Source organism: Ursus americanus, chromosome 13 (genome assembly GCF_024610735.1).
Source record: "Ursus americanus isolate L20-20 chromosome 13, mUrsAme1.1.p, whole genome shotgun sequence".
NCBI lineage: Eukaryota > Metazoa > Chordata > Mammalia > Carnivora > Ursidae > Ursus > Ursus americanus.
The window spans coordinates 21,372,888-21,399,737 of record NC_142139.1 but is presented as its reverse complement, the minus strand read 5'-3'; the positions used below and the strand labels follow the sequence as shown (position 1 = coordinate 21,399,737).

General features: G+C 47.5%; 1 protein-coding gene across 11 annotated transcripts in view; it reads right to left on the bottom strand.

Moving 5' to 3' along the window:
* The window catches only part of JADE1 (jade family PHD finger 1), a 187,821-nt gene that overhangs the window by 8,553 nt on the left and 152,418 nt on the right, over positions 1 to 26,850 (bottom strand). For 7 of the 11 annotated variants that reach the window (XM_087866439.1, XM_045798990.2, XM_045798994.2 and 4 more), the window contains exons 3-9: positions 22,110 to 22,195; positions 18,933 to 19,090; positions 16,797 to 16,984; positions 13,625 to 13,836; positions 10,796 to 10,963; positions 9,402 to 9,518; positions 4,976 to 5,497 (exon numbers count right to left, since the gene is read on the bottom strand). In XM_087866439.1, the coding sequence (XP_087722565.1) occupies positions 4,976 to 5,497; positions 9,402 to 9,518; positions 10,796 to 10,963; positions 13,625 to 13,836; positions 16,797 to 16,984; positions 18,933 to 19,090; positions 22,110 to 22,195 (1,451 nt within the window). Of the gene's footprint in view, positions 1 to 4,975; positions 5,498 to 9,401; positions 9,519 to 10,795; positions 10,964 to 13,624; positions 13,837 to 16,796; positions 16,985 to 18,932; positions 19,091 to 21,723; positions 21,767 to 22,109; positions 22,196 to 26,850 lie in introns of all 11 variants that reach the window. The other 4 variants (XM_087866440.1, XM_087866441.1, XM_087866442.1 and 1 more) reach the window with 2 other exon arrangements.

Genomic DNA, 26,850 nt, shown 5'->3' with positions numbered 1-26,850 from the left:
CCCGACCCCGCCAAAAATTATCCCTGCACCGAGCCCATTAGAAGACGAGATGGGCACCAAGAATTCAAGTAAACTTCTTTGTCAACTGGACAGTATCTGAAATGTCTGGAGCTCACAGGTTAGCTCATGTGTTCCTCTAGAATGTAAAGCCAGGAAAAGTCCTCCTCGCTCTGCCATTGACATGCTGTCAACATTTCAAGTCCCAACCCCCTGTATCATCACTCGACCAACTGCCACTGCCCTCTTCCACATTCATTTGTTAAGTAACTAAAAAGACCCAAGTGCTAAGAGCTCCACTTTGCGTCTGCCTGCAGCCACTGGGGATCACGCGTATCCGCCCACTAACCAATACTAATTGACGCCTAAATTTGTTCCCCATTTTTGAAGCCACCTGTGATCAGTCAGTACAAAAACAAAATAGTCAATAAATGCCCTTAAATTCTCAGTCCTCAAACCTACTGGGAAACCTGACTAGATTGCACGCGCCTGAAAACACAAATGTCAAATGCAACACACCGGAGCTACAATTACACCTCTTCGGGAAGATGAAGACCAGACGCCCCGAGCAGCTCAGCGGCGGGAGTACAGGGCCTCCGTCCCAGGCCTGACGACTCTCCCCTAGAACCCCCGTCTTCCTGAGGCGTGGGCAGCCCCTTTCCCTGCCACCCTGACTGATCAAGTAGAAGGGTCACCGACCTTCTCCATCAGGACGGATGGCAACAAGCCACACACACACGGGACTCTGCCCTTTGGCTTCCGTGCAGGCCCCTCCCCTAAGGTTTCCAGTGCTTTCTGGACCCTAACCGTTCTGGCCGTCCTTCTTCCCCGAGTTGTGTCCGGGGCTGCCTTGTTTGCAAGAGGACAGGAGGCATGAGGAGGAACAGGCTGGCTGGCTTGCACGTCGGCATCATGCTGGAGTTTCCCGGCCTAAGGCGGGAGCTCCGAGTAGGGCTTCTGCCGACCTTCCCAACTCACGGACTACTTAGGACCTTCCGAACAGCTCTTCTCGATGTACAGACGTGTGTGTGCGTGCGCACGTGTGTAATCTTAGAATTAAAAGAATTGAGAAGAAAATCACTCTCCTTGTCTCAGAGTAAATACTATTTTGGTGTAATTCACTCTGGCTAGAGCCTGTTGTGACAGCCTCCGAGCCCCAGGCCAGGAAGTGGATGTCCTTTATAAAAATCCTGACCAATCTGGGGATGGAAGTGGCTCACAGGCTATTGTCTTTGGTAAGTATTGTCCCACCGGGGTGGGGTGGGGGGATTAAGCGTGGAAGCTCAGAAAGGGGAAGAGGGAAGGCCTAGACCTGTATCACAGAGTAAAAACTTTGGGCCAACGGTTTTTACATCAAGGAATCTGACTTCTGGAAAGAGGAAACAGAAACAAATTCTGACATCCTAAGAGCAGATGAGGGGACTGTATTCAAGTCAGATGTACAGCCAAGATACTCCCATCTCTCTGACTTGAAAGTATCCACGAAAACAGAAAACAGGGAAACCAGGGCACCTGAACTTTGCCTATTACTTAAATTTAATTCTGGTAGCTTCAACCACTATCCCCAGAAAAGGCTTCCACCCTGGTTGCTACGTGGGCAAATTCCACTGCTATTCCCCATGAGCTCTGATGAGAAACCCCCAAAAGCTAAGGCCAGGGTGGATTTTCATTGGGACAAATCAACCCCTGAATAACCCAGGCCTGGCTGACCACATTTAGACTAGTGAGCGCCCTAAACCTTCCCTCCTTTATGCACAAAACACTCCTCACAGGACAACTTCCACCAGCAGCCCCTGCTGTGACTGGAGGCTCGACCTGAAAACATGCCCCACTCGGCCCTTCCTGTGCGCCACTCAACCAATCGTCCTCCCCTGCTTCATCCCAGCTGCTAGCAAGGAGTTAACCAAAAAAATCAGTTCATGGGTGCACTCCCACACCACGCTAAACCAGAGTCAGGCTTTCCCCAAAAGCAGTGATTCTCAAACAGAAACATGTGGGGACCCTAAAACACAGAATGCTGGCCACTCCCCGCCCCCGCCCCCGCTCCCAGTTTCTTGAGTCAGAGGTGGGGTCCAAAACTTGGCATTTCTGTAAAGTTTCCAGGTAATGTTGCTGCTAGCTGGGGCCCATGCTCTTAAAACCACAGCTCTCACGAATCCAAGAACGGTCTCAAGGGGTTTTCCTGAATCCCAAACACTGCTCGCACACTGAAGCTCGACATGCCTTTTGTTCAGGGACAACTGTAGCCTCTATCAGATTCTCAGTGGTGATCATTCCACTGAGTGTTGAGTAGGACAGTCTCCCAAGAGTCGGCCCCTTTGGATGAGCTAACCACAAGTGCAGAGGGGGCAGGACTGAGAAAGTTCTCATTTGCTGAACTGATGTTTACTGCATCTTTTAAAAGACAACGTCTAGGGGAAAGGAATCCCACCAGAGTGAAGTGGCAGCCTCGGGAACTTGACCATGGACCACACATCAGCAATTGTGTCTTCTTAAAGATGGGGGTCCCCAAACCCTCGTAAAATGCACTCCTGCCACCTAACTTTACCATCCAGAACTGTACCCAGTGTGGAATGCCCCGAGGTGTGTATTTGCAAGAAAGAGCTATTAACATTATCGTTCATCAGTTGTTCGCATTTCTAACGAAGGCTACTCATTTGTCAGTTTGGGATTGGCCACAGCCTTGATTATAGTCCCATGTATTCACGGCTTCTGCGTACCTGCTATGAACTACTACTGTGTGAATTAGCAGAGCTCTAACTTAATTGAAAAACAAAGTAATTTGTGATTTGTTCCGGTCACCCCTGCCCTGATGAACCTTCGGCCTGATATACTTATTGTCTATAATTACAAAGCGCTGTGCAGCTGTCAGGGGCACAGCAAAGATTTCCATTTTTTTTAAAGCCTCCACCATCATGGGCATCATGGCAAATTCTGGAAGACTCATTTTTCATTATAATAAGCCCATTTTAAACTGACACTAAATTCCCCTAAAACTCTCTTTTAATAAAGTAAATGTAAGTAACACCACACACACACACACAAATCCTGATTTATTCCCTGTTTCTCGTACATCATTGGTATCATTCTACTTAAAACCAACAGTGATGACGCCAAAAAATGTTTAGAATTTCATTATAAGTGCGTGTTAATCTGAGTAACTGAAGTACAGAAAAGAGTTAGTACACCACAAGCATTTTCTACACTTTTATTCTGTGGTGATGGTGACACAAACACAGTCCAAACATTTAGACTTGTCGTCCTCCCTCCTGAGGACTATCTGACTGCACAGCTCATGCACCCCGAGTACAGCGGTCGTCAGGCTGGGGTAACGGCTTCTCACCAGGATTCCAGTTTATCCTCCCAATCCCTTTCTCCTCTCTTAACAAAAATGCCACACATACATGTGGTTGAGGCGAGGTCTTCTTTACACTCACCACCAGGGGGGGCACGGCAGCACAAGAGCCTCACTAACCCCCGCCCCGCTCGCGCCTGCCTCTGCTGCTGGGCCTCCGCCTGAAGCTGGAATCTGAACCCGGTCAAGGAGGGGGTGTCACAGCAAGCTGGCCCTCAGGCACCCGGTCTCACACTAAAAGGATCTCTAATGAACACTTAATACTTCCGCTCCTGTGCCATCTTTAGCAGGGCCATGCAGGTCTCTGTGAGATCTGGATCTTCCTGCTTAATACTCCTCCGATTTATCCCTATTCTTTGCCTACGCTCTCATTTCAAATCATCTATGTGTCAGATCCTCTCCCAGGCAGGTGAATCACTCCCTGCTAATAAGTGAGGTGCTTGGGGGCGATGCGTTAACTGTTTCAGGCCACTTGGGTGCCTTTCAGTGCAGGATGCTTCAGGCCAGAGCACTTGGGTCCCAGCTCCTGTGCACTAATGAATTTAATCATAGCTGCCAGTCAGGGGAGGTGGCGCAAAAGGCGCTCTAAGACGCATCCCCAATTAGCAACCTCAGTCAGAAACTACCTACAGGGAACAGGAGGCCCTGGGGGGGAAGACAGCCCACTCCTAATTATGCCTGTCGCAGGAAGGGAGGTCCAGGCTGGGGCTCCAAAGGTAGTGGAGAGTTGGGGAGGCACAAAGCAGCCAGGAGTTGAAGGAAGTGCCATCAGCCGAGGCTCCAGGCAGCCAACAGCCACTACATTCACAATCCAGTAGCGTGATCAAGTGGCGTACTGAGCACTACTCGGGGCTCCTCAGGTCAGGCGGCCCTATGCGCCAGCTAGCCCACCTGGCCCCGCACAGACACGCCACACCACCGCACACGGCACAGGGGCACACGAGCACACACGCACAGGATATATACACTGCCTCAGTGATGACTTAGCACCTCACTGCCCGGGAGACCTTCCTGGGAACAAATACACGTGTGTGTGCAAGTTCACGCACACACATCGGCACCCACTGCCTGCTCTGCTCCGGGACGGTACCGGAATGTCCCTGTGAATTAGCCAAGAAATGAAGGTGGGCCAGAGAGGCAGTGCTTAGCTCTCCTTGATGAGCCCGTCACCAGCACGCAGTGTTTCCCCAGGTTTGAACAAGAGATCTTCCCACTTCTACCTGCCCCCACCATGAATCAAATCCACCTGGTCTTTCTAACTCCGTCTGCAAACAATTCTGAGCCAACCCCTTGGTCATTTTCCTGGGGCTCAGTTCCCTCTAGTACTGGAATGAAGGGGGGAGGGGGACACACCCCATTTGATCTTACAGAAGAACAAGGATTAGTGGGAAAGTGTTTTAAAAATAAATCACAGAGAAACTCCCCACTCTGTGGCAGTCTTACATATATGTACAGTGAGTTTACCAGCCTGTAAATATATTTAACCGACACAACCTCATGCTGCAGTGTGTACAAGGGTCTGGGAGTAAAGGAACTGGCTACCATTCCTTGCTCTGGGCAAGCAGCCGCCTCTTTGCAATCTTCTTTTCTAAGTCACTACAAGGTGTCAGTGTCAATCATTACCCTCTCCAGGTCCTGCCGCAGATGAGTGAACAGCTGCAGCCTCCTAAACAAGACATCCTGCTCCCGCTTCGCTAGATTGTCCTCTTCGTCTTTCTTTGGAGTGATCAAGGGCTTGTTGAAGTTGACCTTCCTCTTCAACTTCCAGTACTGGTACAGGAAATCCACAACTTCCTCGGGCAGCCGCAGGGCCCTGGCAACATCCAGCAGGTTGACGAAGGTGTAGAACTCATCTTCCAGCTGTTGCAGCTTCTGCTTGCGGACACTCACCCGGTGGGCCTCCTCTTGATTCTGCTCAAGGCTGGCAAAAGGCTCCAGCGGATTCCGAGGGGAACACTCAGAAGCCCCATTCTCCTGCGTGGCCCCCTCACCGAGGCTCTCCTCGGGTTTTCTATGTGAGCTGTGCTTCGGGCAGTACGACTTGAACTTGACTTCATCGTTCTCCGCCAAGATGGTCTTCATCTCCAGGCCCCGGTCGAAAGCACAGGTCACATGGAAGGCCGTGCGGCAATTCTTTACAGAGCACTGGAAAGAACACAGAGAATGAGAGAAAAGACAGCTATGAAGCGACAGTGTCGCTGAAGGCCCTCTTCACATACAGGCGCAGGAAGAGTGGCACTTCACGCACGTACCAGGAGAGGGCGCTCTACCTGGGTGACCCCTGCTGCATCTAGTCTGAAAGGAGGTGAGGCTTGGGATTTAAGGGAACTCTTCCGATGAAAGGTTTCATAAACCAAACCATCACTCTCTTAGAAAGTAACTGCATCCGAAATGCCTCCTAAAGCAGACACAATTACACAAATGGCACATGCAGACAAAGGTGGTCTGGCGCACAGATTATACCAGAAAGAACAAGTGCTCAATATGCAGAGTAAACTCTTGAGGAATTAATTGGTTTTCCTAGATTTGAACTCTTTTAAAAGTGCTTACATAGGGGCACCTGGGTGGTTCAGTCGGTTAAGCATCCGCCTTCGGCCCAGGTCATGATCCCAGGGTCCTGGGATCAAGCCCCCTGTTGGGCTCCCTGCTCAGTGGGGAACCTGCTTCTGCTTCTGCCTGCCGCTCCCCCTGCTTGTGCACGCTCACTCTCTCTCTCTGACAAATACATAAAATCTTTTAAAAAATAAATAAATAAAATAAAAGTGCTTATATAAAAAGTTTGAAAAAGAATCTCTTCAGGAAGAATAACTACAAGTCAGAGTTTTTCAAGGAACGTGAATCCTCACGCTTACTTCCAGCCAGGAAGAGCCCAACACGAGTGGGAAAATAAATTGTACATTTCCAAGCAGCCAAGGGCTGCTCAAGTCTGAGGAGAGTGAATAAAAAACTCCTGGAAGAGTAGGGAAGAACAGGAAAAAGGAGAATCCAGCACAGGAAGGGGGATGGGAAAAGGTCTCCTCACCAGTGAAGCAGCTCCACCAGACACAGAAGCTTCGGGGGCCAGCGGAGGCCCAGCGTCACTAGGGACTGACTGCAGAGTGGAAGCCCAACTGTGAAGGACCCGCTTCCTGTGGGTCACAGGGACGTCAACCCAGAGACCAGGCACCACCTGGCTGTGCCTTCCGCCTCACTGAACACCTTCCCTCTCACTGCCTGATCGGGGCGACATCTAGAGCCCTGATGTAGGTGGCAAGCCAGAAGGCTAGCAGGAGAAAAGCCATTAACTTCTCCCCATCTGATCTTGCTGCGCAAATCCCTGGAAGGAGATTCCTTGCGGTGACTGAAGCCAGTCCCTTAAAAGCAACACTGTATTTGTGCGAGGCAAGTGATCCCCAGGCACACCAGGACTGCAGAGAGGAGCAGAACCCGGTGGCCCCAGGCCAGCTGAAAGCTTAATTAAACTTACTCAACAGACCCTGAATCCCATAACCACAAATGGCAGAGGCTGGAGTTGGGGCTTTTTCCCCTAATCATTTCAGTACTGAAGAGATGACTCACTGCCAGCCGTGATTTCTTCCATTTTTATAAAGTCTCTTATACCCAGAAGTACAGAAAATCCAGCTCCCTGCACCAATCCCATTACAAACACTTAAGGCATACGAACTCACATAAATCTGTAATTTTACCTATAAATAACCTCAATTCCAAATGTGTGAAATCAGCTTTAGTGGCAGGCAGAACACACACACACACACACACACACACACACACACACACACACACACAACCTGGCCACTATCATTAAAAGACAAAGTGCTCCTCCCTTTTAGCACCTGGCCGAGTGGGAAGTAAAAGTAGGAACAGATGACTGAGACGCTATCTGGGTTTGGCTTAAACTACACCTAGCCCAAACGCTCCAACGTTAAAGAGGAATGAGCTGCAGCAGAGTATTTATACAGGACTTTGTAAAAGCGCCAAACGGCCTTCCTCTGGGTTTTCCTATTCAGGTTGACTCAGCAAACAGATGTTACAGAAACATAAACCAGAGCCTTCACAGCTGCAGACATTTCAGAGAGGAATTCTTTAATAAAATCAATCTATTCTGTGAAGATATGAAAAATCATCAACCTCAGCTGGCCTCTTAGAGTCCTTCAGATTAATGTTCTGGGAAAAAGAGGTCCATGGCAACAAAAAAAGTCATTTTACCCTTCTCTCTTCAAAAGAAAAACAAAAGATCCCATTCGCCCACCTCTCACAAACATCAGTTCGGGACCAGGACTGGTGTACTCGGAAAAAGGGCATACATTCTATCCAGAGAACATCAGGTAACATGGAAGAAATAGCTTCCATTTCCCTCAGTCCCCCTCAGCTTGTGTCCTGCAAGTGCTCACATGGGTAGGTCTACGAAGAAACGCACTCGCAGGGCTCTAATGCTTGTTTTCAATTCTGAGGCTTTTAAAAAATTTTCTCTTCCATTCTTTCCCAAGGCCAGAGGGTTCTGCCATGTTTTAGTTTTAAACTGATTCTATTCAGATGCAAAACCCTGCACTATTTTCAATGTCCACAGCCAAATCCCACCAGCTATCTCATGCCTCACCCTCTGAATGTTACATTTTGGATTCTCGAACTCCAGTGGAGGTGATAATGAAGAAAGAAATACCAGGCTTAAAAAATGAAAAAACTTAAAAACCTCCGGTCAGTGGATAACTTTACTGAAAGAAGCATTTATTAGCCAAAATACAAAATGATTTTGCCCAATGAGGTCATTTCCTTAAAACCTAAGCCTGGCAGTTCGTATCTGTGCTGATCTGCTGTGTTTTCTGCATCAAGAGAAGCCACTCCAAAACAGTGCCTCTGCTCTTAGAATGTGTTGTGGAGGCCAAGGACCAGCCTGTGGCCCTGAGCTGGGACCCCCAGAGAAAGAGCTGGACTCGACCTTTATGGCCAATGTCCACCACAAACAGCATCTTGAAGACCTTGGTGAATGAAACAGCATCCCGGTCATATTAAGTCATGACTCTATATGCAAGTAAGGTGAGGCCCAGAAATTAACCTCCGGAGCAGAGTTTTAGAAAACCTGAAAAACCAGGGCGCCTGGGTGGCTCAGTCATTAAACATCTGCCTTCGGCTCCAGCTCAGGGGTGATCCCAGAGTCCAGGGATCGAGCCCCGCATCGGGCCCCTCTGCTGGGAGCCTGCTTCTTCCTCTCCCACTCCCCCACTTGTGTTCCCTCTCTCGCTGGCTCTCTCTCTGGCAAATAAATAAATAAAATCTTAAAAAAAAAAAAGAAAAGAAAAGAAAACCTGAAAAACCAGCAGGTCATTTACATTCCCTCCAGAATTCTATCTACCTAATGATTTTCCGTATCAGTGTGTGTATGAACACAGAAAACGCAGAGTTTTTACACAGCAGCTCCCTCCCATCCGTCCCACACCTGCGGGGCCATGACGAATCAGATATCCAACCTGGATTCAGATAACAACACTTGGTGCAGCACCTCGCGGGTGTCCCTCTACCCAGCTGGTGCTCCAAGGACTCTATTCTCCCAAACACAAAAGTATCAGCACACCGAGCTGATTTCCAGCAGCGCACAGCTAAGGTCTCACACACCCTGCGAGCGCACCGAAACCAGCAGTGTCGGGAGGCAGCCACAGAGGCGGCTCCGCCACCGGCCCTGTAGTGCAGGTGGGAGGGTGGCCAACGCTCTAGTGCCAAGACCGGTTCTTCCCGGAGGGTGTCTGCCTGTGGAAAGAGCCACTGTGCCGGGCTTGGGGCGGAAAGGCAGACACCAGAGACAAACTGGAGCTGCCGTATAGCTCAGGTGGAGGTGCTCTGTGACTGTCACAGCTGGGCTTCTGCTTACGCCGGATACAATCCACCCGCTAAAGGCGTTTGCACTGGGCTCAAATCATTCCTCAGCAGCCGCAGAAGAGCCAGAGAACCTTGATTCTAGACCCATCCCCAAATCCTCTGACAGTTCACAGAGCCCTCCCTCCTCCAGCCCCAAAACAGAGAAGGATAATGATACCATTATGACTAAGTGGATTACCTGTATGGAGGCCCCAAACTTCTCATTGCAGAGGCTACACACCAGCGCCCACCGACTGCTGGGGATGTGAGACACCTTCGTGATGGGTTCCATTTTCTCGGGGCTGCCAATGCTCACCTAGAGGCCCAAGGAACAGCAAGTCAGGATGGCAGAAGCCATCAGACAAGCAAGAGCTGAGCATGGATAGCAGAAACATTTTCCTACAGACGTCCTACCAGCCGGTGTCCAGGGGCATGCACGCACTCTCCTAGGGCAGGAAAACCCTACTATCAAGCATCTGGACAGTGCAGGGACCGCTTCTGGGCCAGCAGCAGTAGAAAACCCCAGAGTCCAGTCCCCAGGCACCATACCCTCCAGGCATCGGAGGTGGGGGTGGGGGGCCTGTTTATAAAAACACTCAGATAAACCAGCAACGGTCACTTCTCACCTGAGTGTCTGACAGCAAAGATCGGTCTGTATCAGGACAATGTAATCTATTAGACCTCCGACCCGCAATGAAGTGGTCAAGACTGAAAAGCCTTCTTAAATATATTTAAATAGTTTGTGAACAATGAAGTAAATATATACTAATTTTAGTATCTCCCTCAGTGAAGAAAACGCTTCTCTTCAGTCAGAAAACATTACTGCATTCAAAGTGGAAAATTACCAAGATAAATAAGGTATCCTGTCTGCATTCAGCCTGGATTACTGAACTGCATCCCCGTTAATACCAAACCATGAGATTCGGTGCTACCAAGTCTCCAATCCAAATCATTTCCAGATAATTTTCCTCAGGAGGAAAAATGCACCAAAATCACACACCCAAAAAAATGCTGAAATTTGAATCACAAATGATAGTCTCACAGTGAGCCATGCAAATTAAATTAGTCAAGGTCTGGGACTTGAAATAAATTAGACCAGACCTGAAATTAAAAAGGTTGAGGCTAAGTTAGAATTTTAATAAAAATCACAAAAATGTGACCTAAAGCAGTGGCTCTTTAACCATCCTAGTGCTGCATGGCTGGCTCACCAGGCCAAGGGACTTAGGGCTGATCCCTGGGGAAGGCCAGAGCAGCACCCAGGCCAGAGGGAGGCCACAGCTGTGAGTGCCGCAGGCCACTCCTGGGAGCGCGTGTCAGCAGTGGGAGGGTTAGCTGGGCCACAGTCCTGAGAGTCCAACTCACTGCTGCTTCCACTTAACATTCCCACAAATTTATATACCACGTCAAGATGACAGTACGCCTCAGATTCAGTTTAAGAGCGGGGGGAAGACAGCAATTAAAAGGTGTCTTTTTACTCATCGGCTACAATACCCTGTATTTATGAGCGGCTCCCCACCCCCACCCCTACCCCCACCCCCAGCTAAAAGCCCGCAGTACCTCCTGAGCTAAGCTACCATTAAGAACCACACCTACCTCAGGGATCCACAGAGCACAGCTGACATGGACCCATTTGGTGCCACTGCGGGTAGGCTTCATTGCTCCGCCTTTCTTGGGACACAGCAAACACTTTGGCTGAACCCCCAGGGCACACGTCCGGCATAGCCAACTGCCCTCTGGGACCTTGAGGATTCCATAACAGGCCTGTGAAGCCACAGCACATCCCCCAAAGAAAACAGAGAAAGAAGAAACATTTATTTTTCCCCATGTATCTATCCATTTAAAAAGCACCTAGAAAGATTTTAACAGGACAGAACAGAGGTACTGCCACGTCCGCATAGCTGGAGACCCTCTCCCTTCAGCCAAAAGGCCAGGCAGCCTCACAGGAGCAGCCGGCAGGTATCTGAGATCTTCGGGGATAAACACATACTGATCTACTAGAAAGTGGCCCTGACACTCCCGGAGGACAAAAAGGTTTACAGAAAATCTGCTTTGCTATACTGCTAACAGGCACCTATCTACGCTAAGTTTCTAAATATTGGGCAGTAAATTCTCAAAACACTCCACGAGGCTAAGTGGGGGAACCTTTTCCTTCTCTGATTTACTAACGTGGGTGGGTTACAAAGTGAGGGAAACCGCTCCAAGCAGTTGGGTCTCTGAAAGCTGTTTAATGAGATGGCCTCTGAAATAAAGTGAACTAAGGAGAGTCCGCAATCCCACAGCGAAACAAAATCCCCTCACTAGACCCCACCACTCTCCCCAGTGAACACAACAGCACAGAAAAATGAGACCTTGTAGACAGAGAGAATTTGGTCTCTTCAGCCGATATTTGAAACAAAGCCTGGTTTGCACAAGATGGCAAAATTACACAAGCCAACACAAAACTGCTGAAATCAAGGATTCTACCACTAAAGTCATTAAGACGGTTCAAAAAAAGAAAAGGCAACTGTTAAACAGTGAAGAAACAAAACCTGGATGGCACCGGGAGCACACTCAGAACCTCTAAAAACACCAAAGTGTTCAGAACCGTACCCTTAAATGAACCAGAAGTCAGGAAGTCGAGAGACACAGTAACATGGCTCCAGTCCTCCAGACAGGAAAAACACAGCCACTCTGCCATCTGAATAGCCAGGACGCAGAAAGGAAACCACAAGCATGAAGAGAGGAGCAGAGTTAAGTAACACCAAGACTGGAGCTTAGGAGCCCGAGGTCGGTGCCGTGAGTAAGCCACTGTCAACACAGACTTACTGGAAAAAAAATTTTTAATAGCGCTATTAAGGTTTCAAATACTAAAAAGAGAAAGTCACATTTGAAGAGAGAACTTTTTTTCCTACGCTAAATTAAAAGATTAAGTACAAATACAGGATGCCTTCCAGAGAAGCCTTCAAGAACCTCCCAACAGGAAGGCGAAGTAAACGCGAGGGCAAAGTGGCAAAGTGGCACAGCAGGCTGCTCACAGGGGTGGCTGGCGGGTCAGGGTCCCAAGTCCCAGTTCCAATGCTGCTACTAAACCACAGGGGGACGTCAGTGAACCCATTTATAACACAGAGGGTTCAACCAGTTTTCAAGCAGAATCCTTGTTCTCAAACAAAATTCTCAGGGAGAAAAAAATAAGTAAAATGGCATAAAAAATACCCAAGAGGGGAACACCAGCAACAAAATGGCAACACTGGTAGTCACAGTGATCTTGACACAACAAAACCACCTGAGAATTCTGTTAACCCAGGAAACTTCCCAGATAATCTGAAAATCTAGAGCCAAAAGGTGGCCTGTAACATGACTAAAGCAGGAGACTGTGGCCTCATGTCTCCTTGTCAGGACGAGCTGACACAAGGCCACCGGTGGTGACATCTTCAAGCAGAGGCGAAGCCCAAGAGGAAGACACATTTGAAGGACTACGATCAGCAAGAACTTCATAGAACAAACTTGATTCTTCTTTCTGAGAGGTCACCCAAAGAATATTCCATAGGAATAGTTACTTCAGGAATAGTTAAGAGTCCTTACTCTTCCTTAACATCACAGTTTAAAAACGAATACATTAGCAAACGTTATGGGTTGAACTGAGTCCCAAATAGATACGAAGTTATCCTAACCCCAATCCCTCAGAATGTGGCCTTATTTGGAAACAGGGTCATTACAGACATAATCAGTTAAGATGGTGTCATACTGGAGTTACGGTGGGTCCCTAAACCCATTATGATGCATGTCCTTAGGAGAAGGTGGCCATGTGTGAAAACACAGACACACGAGGACACCATGTGACAACAAAGGCAGAGACTAGAACTGTGCAGCTGCAAACCAAAGAACACAACAACTGTTAGCAAACCACCAGAAGACAGAGGCAAGGAAGGATTCCCCTGTAAGTTTCTGAGGGAGCATGGCCCCACCAACACACCTTGATTTCATACTTCTAGTCTTTAGACTTACAAAATAATACCCCATTTGTGGTATTTCGTTATGGCAGCCTAACTAATACAGCAAACTAACCACCTGTTAAAAATTGCCCTCCACCCCCCCGCCCCGTGTTAATATCTAAACTCAGGAGTGAGAGACAGGACAGAGGGGCTCATATATTCCTTTGAAGTAAACCTTACTTCTATGGATAGGAATAAAAACATTATCCGAGGGAAGATGATTTCCACAGAGGGTCCAATTCTTCCCGTTGTAAGAAGTCGTAGGAAATACTGCAAACACTGTAAGAACCTATCAGGAACAAAAAGATGTCGCCCATAGAGCACACTTCTTTAACTCACTTAGGACAGCAGGAAAATAGACCCCATCCGGAGGAAGACCTCTGGCCTCCCTGGTGGTAGCTGAGCTCACACCAGGCGGCTCCTTTCTTTCTGGGCCTTACTGCCCACATACCTGGTGCACACAGATGTTGCATTTGTCACAGAACACCATCTCATTGCCGTCCTCACCGTCAGGTGACTGGCAGACATCACAGACAACATCTTCATCATATTCAATCCCCAAGCCTTCTTCAGTCTCTATAGCATGATTCATATTGTCATAGCATCGCTGTTCGAATTCCTCCAGGACCCTTTCCATGGTGTATTCATCTAATTCAGGCATTCCTAAAGGAAAAATGCCACAAAAACATTTTAATAAAACCATATTAATAAATATTACAGTAAGACATTATTAGTATATTTATATTTACAATGTATAAATAATCTTATAAATAAATCCCTCCTGAGTGTCCCAAACATTTTCTACTGAATGCCTCTCAGACTGATCCAAGGAAGGATCTCCAAATTAAAAGGCAGAAAGAATCTTGCATGCAACAGTTTGTTACTTATGGTCAGACACTGAAGATGTAGTGTTGTTAAGTGGAAAAGCAAAAGATAAATCCCAAAAGGGTTTAAGGATATTAAATACATGTGTTGTTGGACTGTCATTTCATTGTAATATTATACGTAACAACTAACGTGTAAGTGACTTCAAAACCACGACCACATGGGACACCTGGCTGGCTCAATCAAGCCTCTGCCTTAGACTCAGGTCATGATCCCAGGACCCTGGGATCCGGCCCCGTGTCGGGCCCCCTGCTCAGTGTGGAGTCTGCTTCTCCCTCTCCCTCTCTCAAATAAATAAATAAAATCTTTAAAAAAATAAAATAAAAGGGGGGGCACCTGGGTGGCTCAGTCAGTTAAGCATCTGCCTTCGGCTCAGGTCATGATCCCTGGGTCCTGGGATTGAGACCTAAGTCAGGCTCCCTGCTCAGCAGACACTCAGAGAGAGTCTCCCTCTTTCTCTCTCTCAAATAAATAAAATCTTCTAAATAAATAAATATTTTTTAAAAACACCACGACCATGTATTATGGTTTGAGAGTCTTCTGAAAAACATTCCTTTCTTGCTGCTTAAAATGTTGCTCTGAGAACAGATTTCACTGTGAGCACACAAATGTTTTTAACTGGTTTATCCCTCCTCACCCTCTGAATTTACAAAGTTGAGATGCATAGTTAATCAGACACATGAAAGACGGAAACACAAGGAATGTCTGAAGCAAAGGAAACAGCTCATTGTGAATCAAATAAAATGCATTCTTATGCAAGAATGATTAAAAATAAATTTCAAATGGTTATCGTGGTTACAGTAGTGGTGAGATAAGACTTTTCTTTTCTTCCATTTGTGGATATATTCCAAACGTCCTACAACGAAAATACTCATGCAGAAAGAAAAAACGGGTTATAAAAATATTCTAACAAAACATGTAAGTGGTAAGAAACAATAGAAAGGTCATTAGAGCCAACTTTTATGCACTCTGATAAATATAAAACCATCAAATTAACACTTCAAGTTTTTAAAAATTTGGAGAACACATCAGAACTGACACCGTGATAAGCTCTAAGCACATATTCAAAAAAGCCACCTATCCATCTCTCACACTCTATTTACTGATAAGATACTGTACTGCCCAGCCAGGCACTTACATCTCAATTCCTCCTACCAGTTCTGAAACCAACACTGGCTTTGAAAATACAATCCTATGCCCTATAATTAACTTCTACCATTACAAAGACCAATAAAAATAAAAACATCTTAAAAAGCATATGTTCAATTTACGTTAGACAACCGCATACCTGTCTTGCCAAGGTATTCCTCACTACCTTTTAACCTGGTGAGTGAGCCCAGTACTCGTTACTTACACCACCCGCAGAGGCCTCGGCATCTTTGGCTGTACCCTCTGCCGTAGACAGGACACCCAGCCAGTCAGGTGCGTGATGCGGGTCTTTACACAGCTGCTACAAAGCAGAACTTTATAATCTTTGAAGTTAGAACGAAACGGTATTCAGTTCCAGGACAGCTCTGAAAACTTAGGAACAGACTGTGTAAAACAACCTCCTGGCTTGCTAACATCCTGGCCACTAATACCGAAAAGCAGGGACCAGGAGGAAGGCACTGTACTTCGTCAAAATACGTGAGTGATCAAACAAGGAGAAAGTCACACCTTGCCGGCTCCGTCGGCTCTACTGCTCCCACGCGATGGGCCGGGGAGCAGCGAGGCAGCGCAAGTGTCTGCTGTCTGTCAGGCCCTGTGCTGGGCTCAAGGACTGATACACACCACCAGCCGTCTGTGTCCCTCGGGGCTGTGACATCCACCACCAAGCACTGTGTAAATACTTACTGTGCGCCAAACTGCCAACAGACCTCTCTGCACCTCTCCCCCACCCAGGGCCCACAGCGCAAATTCTAATTCATCCTCACAGTCCCTCCAAACCGAGCCCAGACTTGACCTCCGCGCTCCTGCCCATCACAGCCCCGCACGCAGCACTTAGCCGTCAGAGGTGGCCATGTGAGAGGAAACCGACGTGCCATCCTGGTCCTGACACCAGAGGCGCAAGTAAAATGAGGTACAGAAGCACGAGAGGTAAATGCACACAGCAAAGAACTTACAGAAAACAGACCACGATGGGCAAAATGCTCAGCCAAGCGGGGGTTTCACAGAAAGAAAGCAGGGCAGAGGGGAACCGGTAAAAGGGAAAAGCACTCCAGGTTCGGAGCAGGACTTAAGGAGAATCACAGAGGTAAAAATACAAGAGGTGTATTAGAAAACGGGGAGCTTGGCCGACGTGTGGAGTTTGCTGTGAGAAACAACAGGCCACAGCTGAAGAAAGGATCTGAATCGCACTGCAGGAAAACACTACCAGAGCAGGAATCTGTGTAGACCAGATCCTCCTGTCATCCTGGGGAAGTCACTTCACTTCTCTGGCCTTCGGTTCCCTTGAGGTAAGTGAGGCAGGTAGATCAGGGCAGAGGTGGGGAACACTGCCTCCCATGCCCATGGAAACCATCCTTCCTCAATCCCACCACTCTCTCTACAAACCCCTCACAGACTGAGGCCCTCTGCACACAGAGGCCATAGCCAGACACGCGAATCTCCCCAAAAAGACCCCCTGACTCTGAGACGAAGCCAGGACGGAGCCGGCCTCACCAGGTGACGTGGAGGAGCTTCGACAACGCACCCACGTGCCTGAAATTCTTCTCTACTCGTCATTCGTTAATAAAACAATATAACCCGTGGTCTCTCACCCATCTCCTTAAATTCCTCGTTGGTCAGTTCCAGCCATGCGGCGTCCATGTCGTTGAGGTCGTAACGACACACACTGTCGGCCAGCGTCCGGATATCAACATAGCCCAACTCTGGAGGCTCGGAGCCCGGCGACACAATGTATTTCTTGGGCCTGATGAACATGAGGGATTTCTCTTCAGACACGACCCTAGTTAACAAGAAAACAAAGCAGTCAGGTTACCCTTTCTGCCACATGAAAGAAAGTCTGTCACAAGGCCCAAAACTTGCTTCTACTCCCAACGCCCTAAACCCCAGGTTATCACCAGATAAACAGGCTTAAAACCCTAACATTACTGCTAATAAAACTAAGTGGGATTCATTAAAGCCCCCGAAACGTAAACAGATACAAGTGAAAACACGGAGATGTCCTCAAAACCAGCTTTTTCCAACTGGCTTCCTGGGAGACCGCATGCCCTGCCTTGATCCAGGACAGCACTTGCTCGGACCTATTGGCAACCCCGAAAACACTGGCCTCCGAAGTTCCAAGGTTAAATTAAATCACTTTCTACCAATCAGGCCTGCCCACCTGCTGAAGGTCTGGCACTAGGTTCTCAAGCACACCGTGGAGGAGCGACCACAAAGGCAGGATGACACACAGCAGGGCACTGGAGAACCAAGAGGACAAACCCACCACCTCTAATCTTAAAAATAAAATTAGCCCTTGTCCGTTACTAAGCAGGCTAAGAATCCAAGAGGCCTAGCCAAGTAGGGGACTCTCGCAGCATACACTTAGGATCCCAGGAGAGGACCACAAGCTCCTGCTTCCCCTTATACTGCCACCCTCTCCCCAAACCTGTTAACACCTGCAGTGCCCTCCACCACACCCCACTCAAAAGAAATGACAGCACACAAGATCGAATCACTCCCAACTTGGAAGGAACGGCCCTCTTCCTAAAGACAAAGGCCCAGCATTACAGCCCCACCGTCTACACAGCTCCTCCCTCCACATCGCCATGTGTCAGCAGTCTGTGTCACCATCAACAAGTGGTCCTAAGAGTGTCCCAGTACTGTCATCAACCTCACAATTACCAGAGTGATTTCATCTACAGGACACTGAAACAGGCAAACCAAAGGGAGTTATTTCTCCGACTCAACCATGGGTTTTAGCTAAAAGCTCCATAAGCTGTGGTAACATATACTGCTCTTACGCTGGGCTCCCAAATAAAAAAATGATTTGGTGAGTAATTCCTGGATGGGGATTGCCAATGCTGAAACAGTGCTGTGCCCCATATGCAGATTCAAAGGCAAACGCAGTGTTTATCCTGCAGAGCCCAGGACTCTGGCCTATGGAGGCATCGGATTGGTCATTTAAGGCCGCACATTCACGGGGACATTTGTCACAGAGACCCCAAAACAACAATGATCAGCAATGATGAAAGAGTCCACTTCACAAAGCCGGCAGCTGACTGACAGCACAGCAGAGAAACCAGGCACTAGCTGAGCGCAGAGGCCCTGAATCTCCCCTCCCTATGGGGGGGCCTCCACATCAGCGAAGCAACACAGTGAAGAAATGAGCAAACTGGCCCCAGCTCCATGCGGAGGTAAGTCATCAAGGACCCAGACCCACAAGACCCTTAAGGGGAAAAGTGTTTTCTAAGTCAACCCAAAGAAAGCCTGGCAAGAACAACTGGGCAAAGTCCATGCAGAAGAGAACTCATCAAACTTTGTCCCTCCTCTGAAGCCCCCCTTCCACATAACCAGGATCTGGCAGGCCTCCTCTCAGCCGCCCTCCTCCAGAGGTGGAGCCCGACCCTGCAACACTCCTCTCCAGGAGAACTGCTCTCCAGAATGAACACAACTGGGGGTGGGGTGAGGGAAAAAAACAGCAGTTGTGTAAACATCCAAATTTCCCTTCCCCAGCCAGTCATCTCGCCAAAATGTCGTGGAATTTGCCCTCCTCTAGAAAGAGAACAGCGCCTTCCCAAGATGGCTGGAATATTAAGTTTGGAAGCCCATGGCCCACAAAATCACTACTCTATGTACCTAACGTGTTTGTATTTCTGTGGCCACTAGAGGCCTCCTATTATTTGACTGCCCTGCTCAGGCACCTGGCTGTCAGGGCAGAGAGGCAATGGCAGGTGGAGAGGCATGTCTACCTGGCCACAGGCTGAGGGATGGTCCCGGGGCTCACGGGCACCTGGACCCCTTTCTCCCACTCCTGTCTCCAGGGATCTGCCAACACATAGTACTCATCTGGGTTCAGCTGATAGGAGTCATGCAACTTCATAGCGGTGATCAGGTCTGTCCTAAACACCTGGAAAGGGAGAGAAAGGGTCACTGACATTTGATATTTGCATTCTGACTCAGAGTGCTGGCAGCTGCAGGGTAACCATGGAGCTGCCGTGTAACAAGGTCACTGTATCAGCAGAGATCGGGTCTGACCTATTACAGGAACCCCTCAGCCTGCCACGCCCTTGGCCTCTCAGGCTGGGGATGGCAACGGCTCACACTACCCTCTCACTTCTTCATCAACTCCACAAGCCTGCAGCATCTCTGACAGCAGTGAAGAAACCTCGTTGTCCTCCCCCAAAAAAGCTCTAGGAACTCCCAATTCAAAAGCGGGCTGCTGCTATTTCACTCAAGGGTGCTCTTTTGGTAAACGTTTAAGAAATAAAACTCCACTAACCATGTAACAACTTCAAGCCAAAACCCAAAACTACCAGGGCCTCCTCTTCCATACTCAGACCGCCACCACCCAGCTCCTGCCTCCCAGGGCACCAGGGCCTATGGCAAGGTATTTGGGGAGTCAGGTCCTGGATGGCAGGTGCCACGCAGAAGTACAGGGGGGAAAAATATGGGAAAGAAGCAATGACAGACCAATGGGGTCAAGTCAGAAAAAGGGCTCGTAAAGAACATGTTTACGCACCTTTACCTTCCATAAGGGAAGCAGTGTTTGTGGGGAAAGGAGAGGAGGGAAGGAGAGAAAAAGAAAGAAAGAAGCAAGCAAGCAAGCTACTCTACCCTCTCTTCACCCCACCAAAAACAGACCCACAAAACTCCAAAGTACCCCTGTACGGAGGGAGTCCTCAACCCCTCATCAGAGGCAGAGAGGAGACGAGAGCAAAGGTGGCCCTCGCACAGATGCTCCTCCTGCCAGCCGGGGCCTCGTCCTCAGTCCACTCGTGTCTCAGGGCTACATAAGGAAGCTCTGACCCTGGCATTAGCGCTGGCCCAAAGTTGTATTTGGCACGAAGCATGCCTGCATCTGTAAGCTACACTCTCTGTTTACACAAGTCACAATGCTGAACTCTCTCTTCTTGGGACAGGGAGTTCTTTCTTAGGCTGCGAGGCACGGTTCACATTATATGCCTGCTAATAGGTCCATATTTGTTTTTCCTGGTGGCTTTTCAGACTGCTGATCACTTTAATAAACTTCACCATAATAAAGTCTGAGGCAGTGGCTGAATAAAAAGGCCATTTCTCCAGCCTGCCATTTTTCGACACCAACTTCTCCCCACTATGCCACTTCTCATTTTTCAAGTCCCAGTAACAAGCAAGAACCTGGCTGCGCACCCTCCACAAAAGCACAAGCAAGGTCAGGTTCCCCTGCAGCACGGAGCCCCCCGAAGCAGGCGCCGAGCCCAGGTGCACAGGACCCATATCACCCATGCCCTCCTACCCCCAAAAGAGAAAAGTCCTTTAAAACAAAAATCACAGGTCTACATCTTCAGGAAGCAAATCAGTTAAAAAACACATTCCAACTAAGTCTTATAAGTAAAAAATAAGGGAGTCTACCAAAGAAGGAGGAAAGTCAAACTGAAGCAGCAAGATGAGAAAAGGCAGCCCGCCCTTCCTCTACTGAAAGACTCGGATGAGCACGGTTAAGGACTGAAACCGACACCCTAAACGGACTCCCCCACGGTCTCTGGCAGAATTCGACGTTAGTGCTAACCTACATATAAAGCAGTGTGAACTACGAGCTCCACTCAGAGAATCTTAGGGAAAAAATCAAACACAACACGGGTCGGGGGCAAGGCCGGCACCACCCATGCTGCTCAGCCTCCCCGCTGCCTCGTGTCCATCAGGCCCAGTACTAGCTCCCCTCTCCAAAGCCCCCGTACTCTTGTCCTGAGCTAAGAGTGTACAGTGTGAATGGGAGCACACTGGTTGTGGAGGCAGCACCGAGAATGAAAGAAATAAAGACAGGCAGAGCCGCTCAGATCCCACAGGAAAGGAGGGGAGCACTGCAGGTTCAAAATGACAAAGGCCTGGGAAAATGAAGGCAATAAAACGGCCACCTTCCCATGAAGGTTTGATCTAATGTTTAAGTGTCTCCTGGGATGTCTTCTATGATTTTAAAGGAAATATGCTATGCTTCCTCATGGAGAATGTTATTCCAGAACTAAAAACCCCTATACTCCACAACACAGCGTCTTCCAGCACTCCCGTTACAGGCACAGAAACAGAAGAACCTGGTGGAACGCAGGCCTCTGCAGCTACAGGAGGAGGTAGGCTTTGAAGCCATCCCCTTCAAGAGGCAGCACAAAACAAGGCGCTGAACCAAAGGCTATCATCTTCCCCACAACCTGCCCTCCTGAAACCTTAAAACTGCGATCAACTAACATGCCCTTCCTGCAATCATTTACACCCTCAGAGCCCGGCAGAGGTGGTCAAGGAAAACCTACTTCAGGACCAGTAGAGGCCCCTCACCAACAAAGGCCAGCAGCAAGAAATGCACCTAAGAGCAATGTTAAATAAAGAGACAATAGGTAATAGGTACGTAGGGAGGGAGGGAGGTAACAAAATGTGGGGGAGCAGGGAAATAGAAGATGAGAAACAAATCGAAAAAGAAGGGGGGAAAGCCTTAAACGTAATCGCCAAAACAAAACTCCCAGAATTACAATGGGTTGTTGCCAAATAAGCCACAAATTCATGGCCAAAACTAACTTGAGGCTGGCAGTGACTGGCAGCAGCCGAACCCGCTGATCTCCTGGCCAGAGGAAAAGTTGTTGGGAGCCAGCGAAGATGAAACAGAAAAGGAAAAAAAGAATATAATTAATAATAATAGCTAACATTTACTACTGAGCACTCTGTACGTGCTTAGTATGTATTAACGTCTGTGTATTAACCCACTTAATCCTCACAAGAATCCTATGAGGCAAACACCTGTGTCACCCCCGTCTTACAAATTTGAAAACTGAGGCACAAAGAAGTTAGATAACTTGCCCAGGATTGCAGAGAGACATCAGTATCAATCAACCAGGTGTGTGCCAATCATATGTACTCATGCACACGGTAGGACATGCACAGTCACACCATCATTCAGGAAATACCTCGGAAGGTTTTCGATCTTCAGGTCTGGAGCACGAGCCTCTCCTGTGCTGGGATCGGGAATTCTGTGACCAAGTAGTTGAGAGGCCTAAAGACAAATAGCCAAAGAGAAACAATTAAAAGTACACAAATCACTGTGTGTCCACAGGGTTTTGGTGTTTTTTTTAAGATTTTATGTATTTGAGAGAGAGTGTGCGCACCCGTGAGCACACCAGCAGGAGCAAAAGGGAGGGATGGGGGGCAGACTCCCTGCTGAGCAGGGAGCCCCAGGCTTGATTCCAGAGTCCCAGGAACACAGCCGAGCTGAACGCAGATGCTTAACCAACTGAGCCACCCAGATGCCCCCACGGGGGCTTTTTCAACCAAATTCGGCAAGGCTCATCTCAGCACCTCCCCACGACATAAGCCACGATGCTCCTCCACTCCCAGCACTTACTTAAACCACTCACTTTCCAGAGCAGGCTTAACAAGATCACTCCGATCCTCACTGTGTAGCCCAGGCACAGCACACAGGAGGGGGAGGCCTTTTAAGAGAATCATGCATGTGGAGCCTTCATCTGTAGGCCTACACTTCTTAGGAGTCTCTCACATTGTTCAATACAATTTGGAAAACATTTGACTGAGTTTTCAGTAAACTTTCTAAATGCTAGATCATTATCTTAAATCGTAATGCCACTCCCAAAACATGAAAAAAAGTTTTAACTCCACAGAACATAAAAACTTAGCATGCCCTGGAACAGGGAAGCTCAGACTACACTAGACTAAGTGCTATGGCCAAATAACCTTTAAAATTGCCTACTCCCCTTTCCCCCCAAAAATGCCAACTGGCTCTTTTCTGTGCCTTTCTTCCACAACTAATTAATCCTGTTATCCAGCCTCTCCTCCACCAGGCCACAGAATCTGGAAGCCCTACCAGGGCACCCATGTCTCCTAACTGCCACTATGTCTAAGCTCCTCTCAGGCTAAGACCTCTTTGCAGCACCAGCTCCATCCTGTTTTGTTTTGTTTTATTTTAATGTTTTTTTATTATATTATGTTAGTCACCATACAGTACATCCCCAGTTTCAGATGTAAAGTTTGATGATTCATTAGTTGCATATAACACCCAGTGCACCATGCAATACGTGCCCATCACCGGTCTATCCCATTCCCCCACCCCCCTCCCCTCTGAGGCCCTCAGTTTGTTTCTCAGAGTCCATAGTCTCTCATGCTTCATTCCCCCTTCTGATTACCCCCCCTTTCTTTATCCCTTTCTTCCCCTACCGATCTTCCTAGTTCTTATGTTCCATAGATGAGAGAAATCATATGATAATTGTCTTTCTCTGCTTGACTTATTTCACTTAGCATTATCTCCTCCAGTGCCGTCCATGTTGCAGCAAATGTTGAGATCTCGTTCTTTACCAACTCCATCCTGCTCGAGATGTTCCCTCAGCCTGGGTGGCAATTCTCTTTCCTGTTGTCTACCCGGTGGTCCTTCAGTCTTCTATGAATCCTGTACACATTAGTGTTTCTCCTTCTTACTCCAAGTGTTCTCCCCAGGGAGTGCTCATCCCTGCCATCGGTCTTCCCAATGTGCCCAGGAGACTGTGAGACTTGCATTCCCACGCTCACCTCCCTGCCAAGCTCCAGGTCCACGTTCACCTTCAGGTAAGACATCAGCTCAGGGTTCTTTAGGTCAATCAACTCAGCACGATAAAAACTGGACTCAACATTTTACCCAAACCTGTTATTCCTCTTCCATTTCTATTTTGATGAATACCACTACCATTTCTACTAGAACTCAGAAATCTAAGAGTCGTCAGGATACATCCAATCATTGGCCAAGTTATATTCACTGCAATTAATACCTCAGAATCCCAGCCTCTTTTCTCCCCACCGACCTCTGCCTCCTGTCACTTGTTTTATGGGTCAACTGCAGTGGCCTCCTGTTTGTGGCTACCATACCACCACCAGAGTACTGAAACAGCCCTCACAGCTAGCTGTCCCCAATGGGTGTCGAACTTACTCATCACTCACTTCTACCCTGAACACATACTGTACTATTTCCCAGAAATTAACAAACCTCCGCAAAATAAAAGCCCCATACCGAGGGAACTGCCATTCCACCAGTAAAATCATCTGCCACTCAAAGAGGAAGTTTTTATCTCTGTGGACTCCAGAGACAAGGGACACAGAATCAAAGCACCTTTAAGAAATAGATTTTGCACATAAGCCTATCATCGGATTTGCAATGACCGAGACTAAAGGAGATTTCCAAGCTCCTTTCTGACACAGAAGATGTGGGTACTACCCTTGGTCACCAGCTCTGAAGGCTGTTACCGGGTCAACTGACTGCTGTTAGGTTAGCAGAATTACATTTCCTACAGGTGGCCTGTACTGTTCAGTAAATATTTTAGAAAATTCTTCCTTAAAGAACAATAAGTATGTCTCTTTAGACTCCAATGAATGAGAATGTTTCACTCCCACACTGAAAGAAATATTCTGGGCACACAGCGGTGCGAACCCAACTTGCAGAAGTCCAAAATCTGGTCATGAGTGGAAAAAGGAAAGACAAAAGCTACATCAGGAACCTGGAGAGGAAGGCCCATAGTCCATGTCTTCAGACCCGCCTCTTTTCACCCTCTGGTCCTGCAGGCCCTCCTCCGGCCAGCCCACAGGCTGAGAGGAGAGACGGCGAAGAGTGCAAGCAACTCTAGAAGGATGCCCAAGTCTTCATGGAGGGGAAAGAAGATACACGGCAAAAAGGCCTTTCCTTTGAATTATATAAATATAAGAAAACCACAAATTTTAGAAGAATCATTCCATTGCTATACTTTAAGAACGAACACAGAGTGAGGGGAGGTGAGTCTTTATAGTCAAATACTTTCAGAGTTACAGCAGAAACAAATTTGCTCATTTTTTAAGTTTTCTTTAAGTGATATCTACACCCAGTGTGGGGCTCAAACTCACAACCCCAAGATCAAAAGCTGCATGCTCTTCTCTTTTTTTAAGATTTTATTCGTTTATTTGAGATGGAGAGAGAGAGCACAAACGGGCGGTGGGGAGGGAGGGGCAGGCTCCCCGGTGAGCCAGGAGTCTGACAAGACTCGGGCTCAATCCCAGGACCAGGAACCACCGAGGCACCCAAGAGTCACATGCTCTTCTGATTGAGCCAGGCAGGTGCCCCCAAATTTGCTCATTCTTGGTTTTTGTGACACTCTTGCCTCTTCTTAAAGATCTGTCAGAGTCCCCCCCAGGTAGTGTCCAAGGTTCCCAGGAAGTGCACAGCTTTGCTGGCCAAGAACACAACCCACATAATGGCAATCACTTAGAAACTTTTCCTAGGGCTGCTTTTATATTCTTGGAAATGGTGTCTGTACCACATTTGCTTTTAAAACCAGGTATCCGAAGATACTACAAATTTGGTATGTGTTATCCAAGGGAAACGACGGTCCACCCAGAAATAGTCTGTTCCTCTTCCTTCTAATTTAACTAATGCAAAAGGAAGAGAAAAAGTTATCTATTAAAAACTCACTTTGCAGAAAGGGAAAGACTGGGGAAAAGGCAAAATTTAAATTATCACTGACAAAAGGAATGTTCATAAAGGCCAAAAGCCAGTAATCACCCAAATAGCCACAAACAACCTGAATGAGTAAACATATGATGGTATCCATACAATTTATTACCCAAATTATGCTATATCCATACAATGGAGCACTACCCAGCACTAAAGAAGAGAATGAGCTATTGGTAACACACAACGTGATGCTGCAATCATTATGTGGAACGGAAGAAGCCAGACAAAGAGTACATATTACATCATTCCATTTACACAAAACTCTGAAGATATAAACTAATCTATAGTAACAAAGTAGATCAGAGATTAACTAGGAAAAAAAGAGAGGATTATCTTGAATGTTATGATTTCATGGGTATAAACATTTCAAAATGTATCAAAGTGCATACTTCAAATGCACGCAGAAAATAAGTGATGATTTTCTATCATCCATTAACAGTGAAGGAAAGGATAACGCTCCCCTTTTACTTCACACACGTAATTTGTATAAAACCTAAATTTTGCCGAACAAGGTGAGGATTTGGACAGAGAACTAGAGGATCCTTTCATGTCCAACAGCACACATTTGCTGCTGGTGATCTTTCTGGTTTACTTTAAGCTTTTAAGCACCGTCAAGAGCCATCAGGCACAAGACACAGGTGACTATTTACAACATATGGTATACCTGAGTTGGTACTGTGCACATAACAGATTCTCAAAAAAAAAGAAAAAAAAAGAAAAAAACTTTAAGTGGAAAAAAATATACTGTTGTTGAGAACAGTCATGCTCAAGAAGAATCAGCACCACCGTAAGTCAAGATCTGAGGGTGACAGGCACCAAGAATATACCTGTTTTACTTAGTAGAAGACAGGTTTTGTTTTGTTTTTAAAGATCGATATATTTATTTATTTTAGGGAGAGACAGACACCCCACGAGAGCACAGGGTGGGGGGAGTGGAGAGAATCTCAAGCAGACCCCCCACTGAGAGAGGAGCCCGGATTTTGGGGGGGAGGGATCAATATCAACCCTGACATCACGACCTGAGCCAAGATCAAGAGTCGGATACTCAGACGCTCAACCAACTGAGCCACCTAGGTGCCCCTAGAGGACAGGTTTATTAAAAAAAAAAAAAAAAAAAAAGGCTTCTGAGTTCTACGAAAATGAGGTCATGGAAAATAAAGCAAAAATGCATTTAAAGACAACTTGCT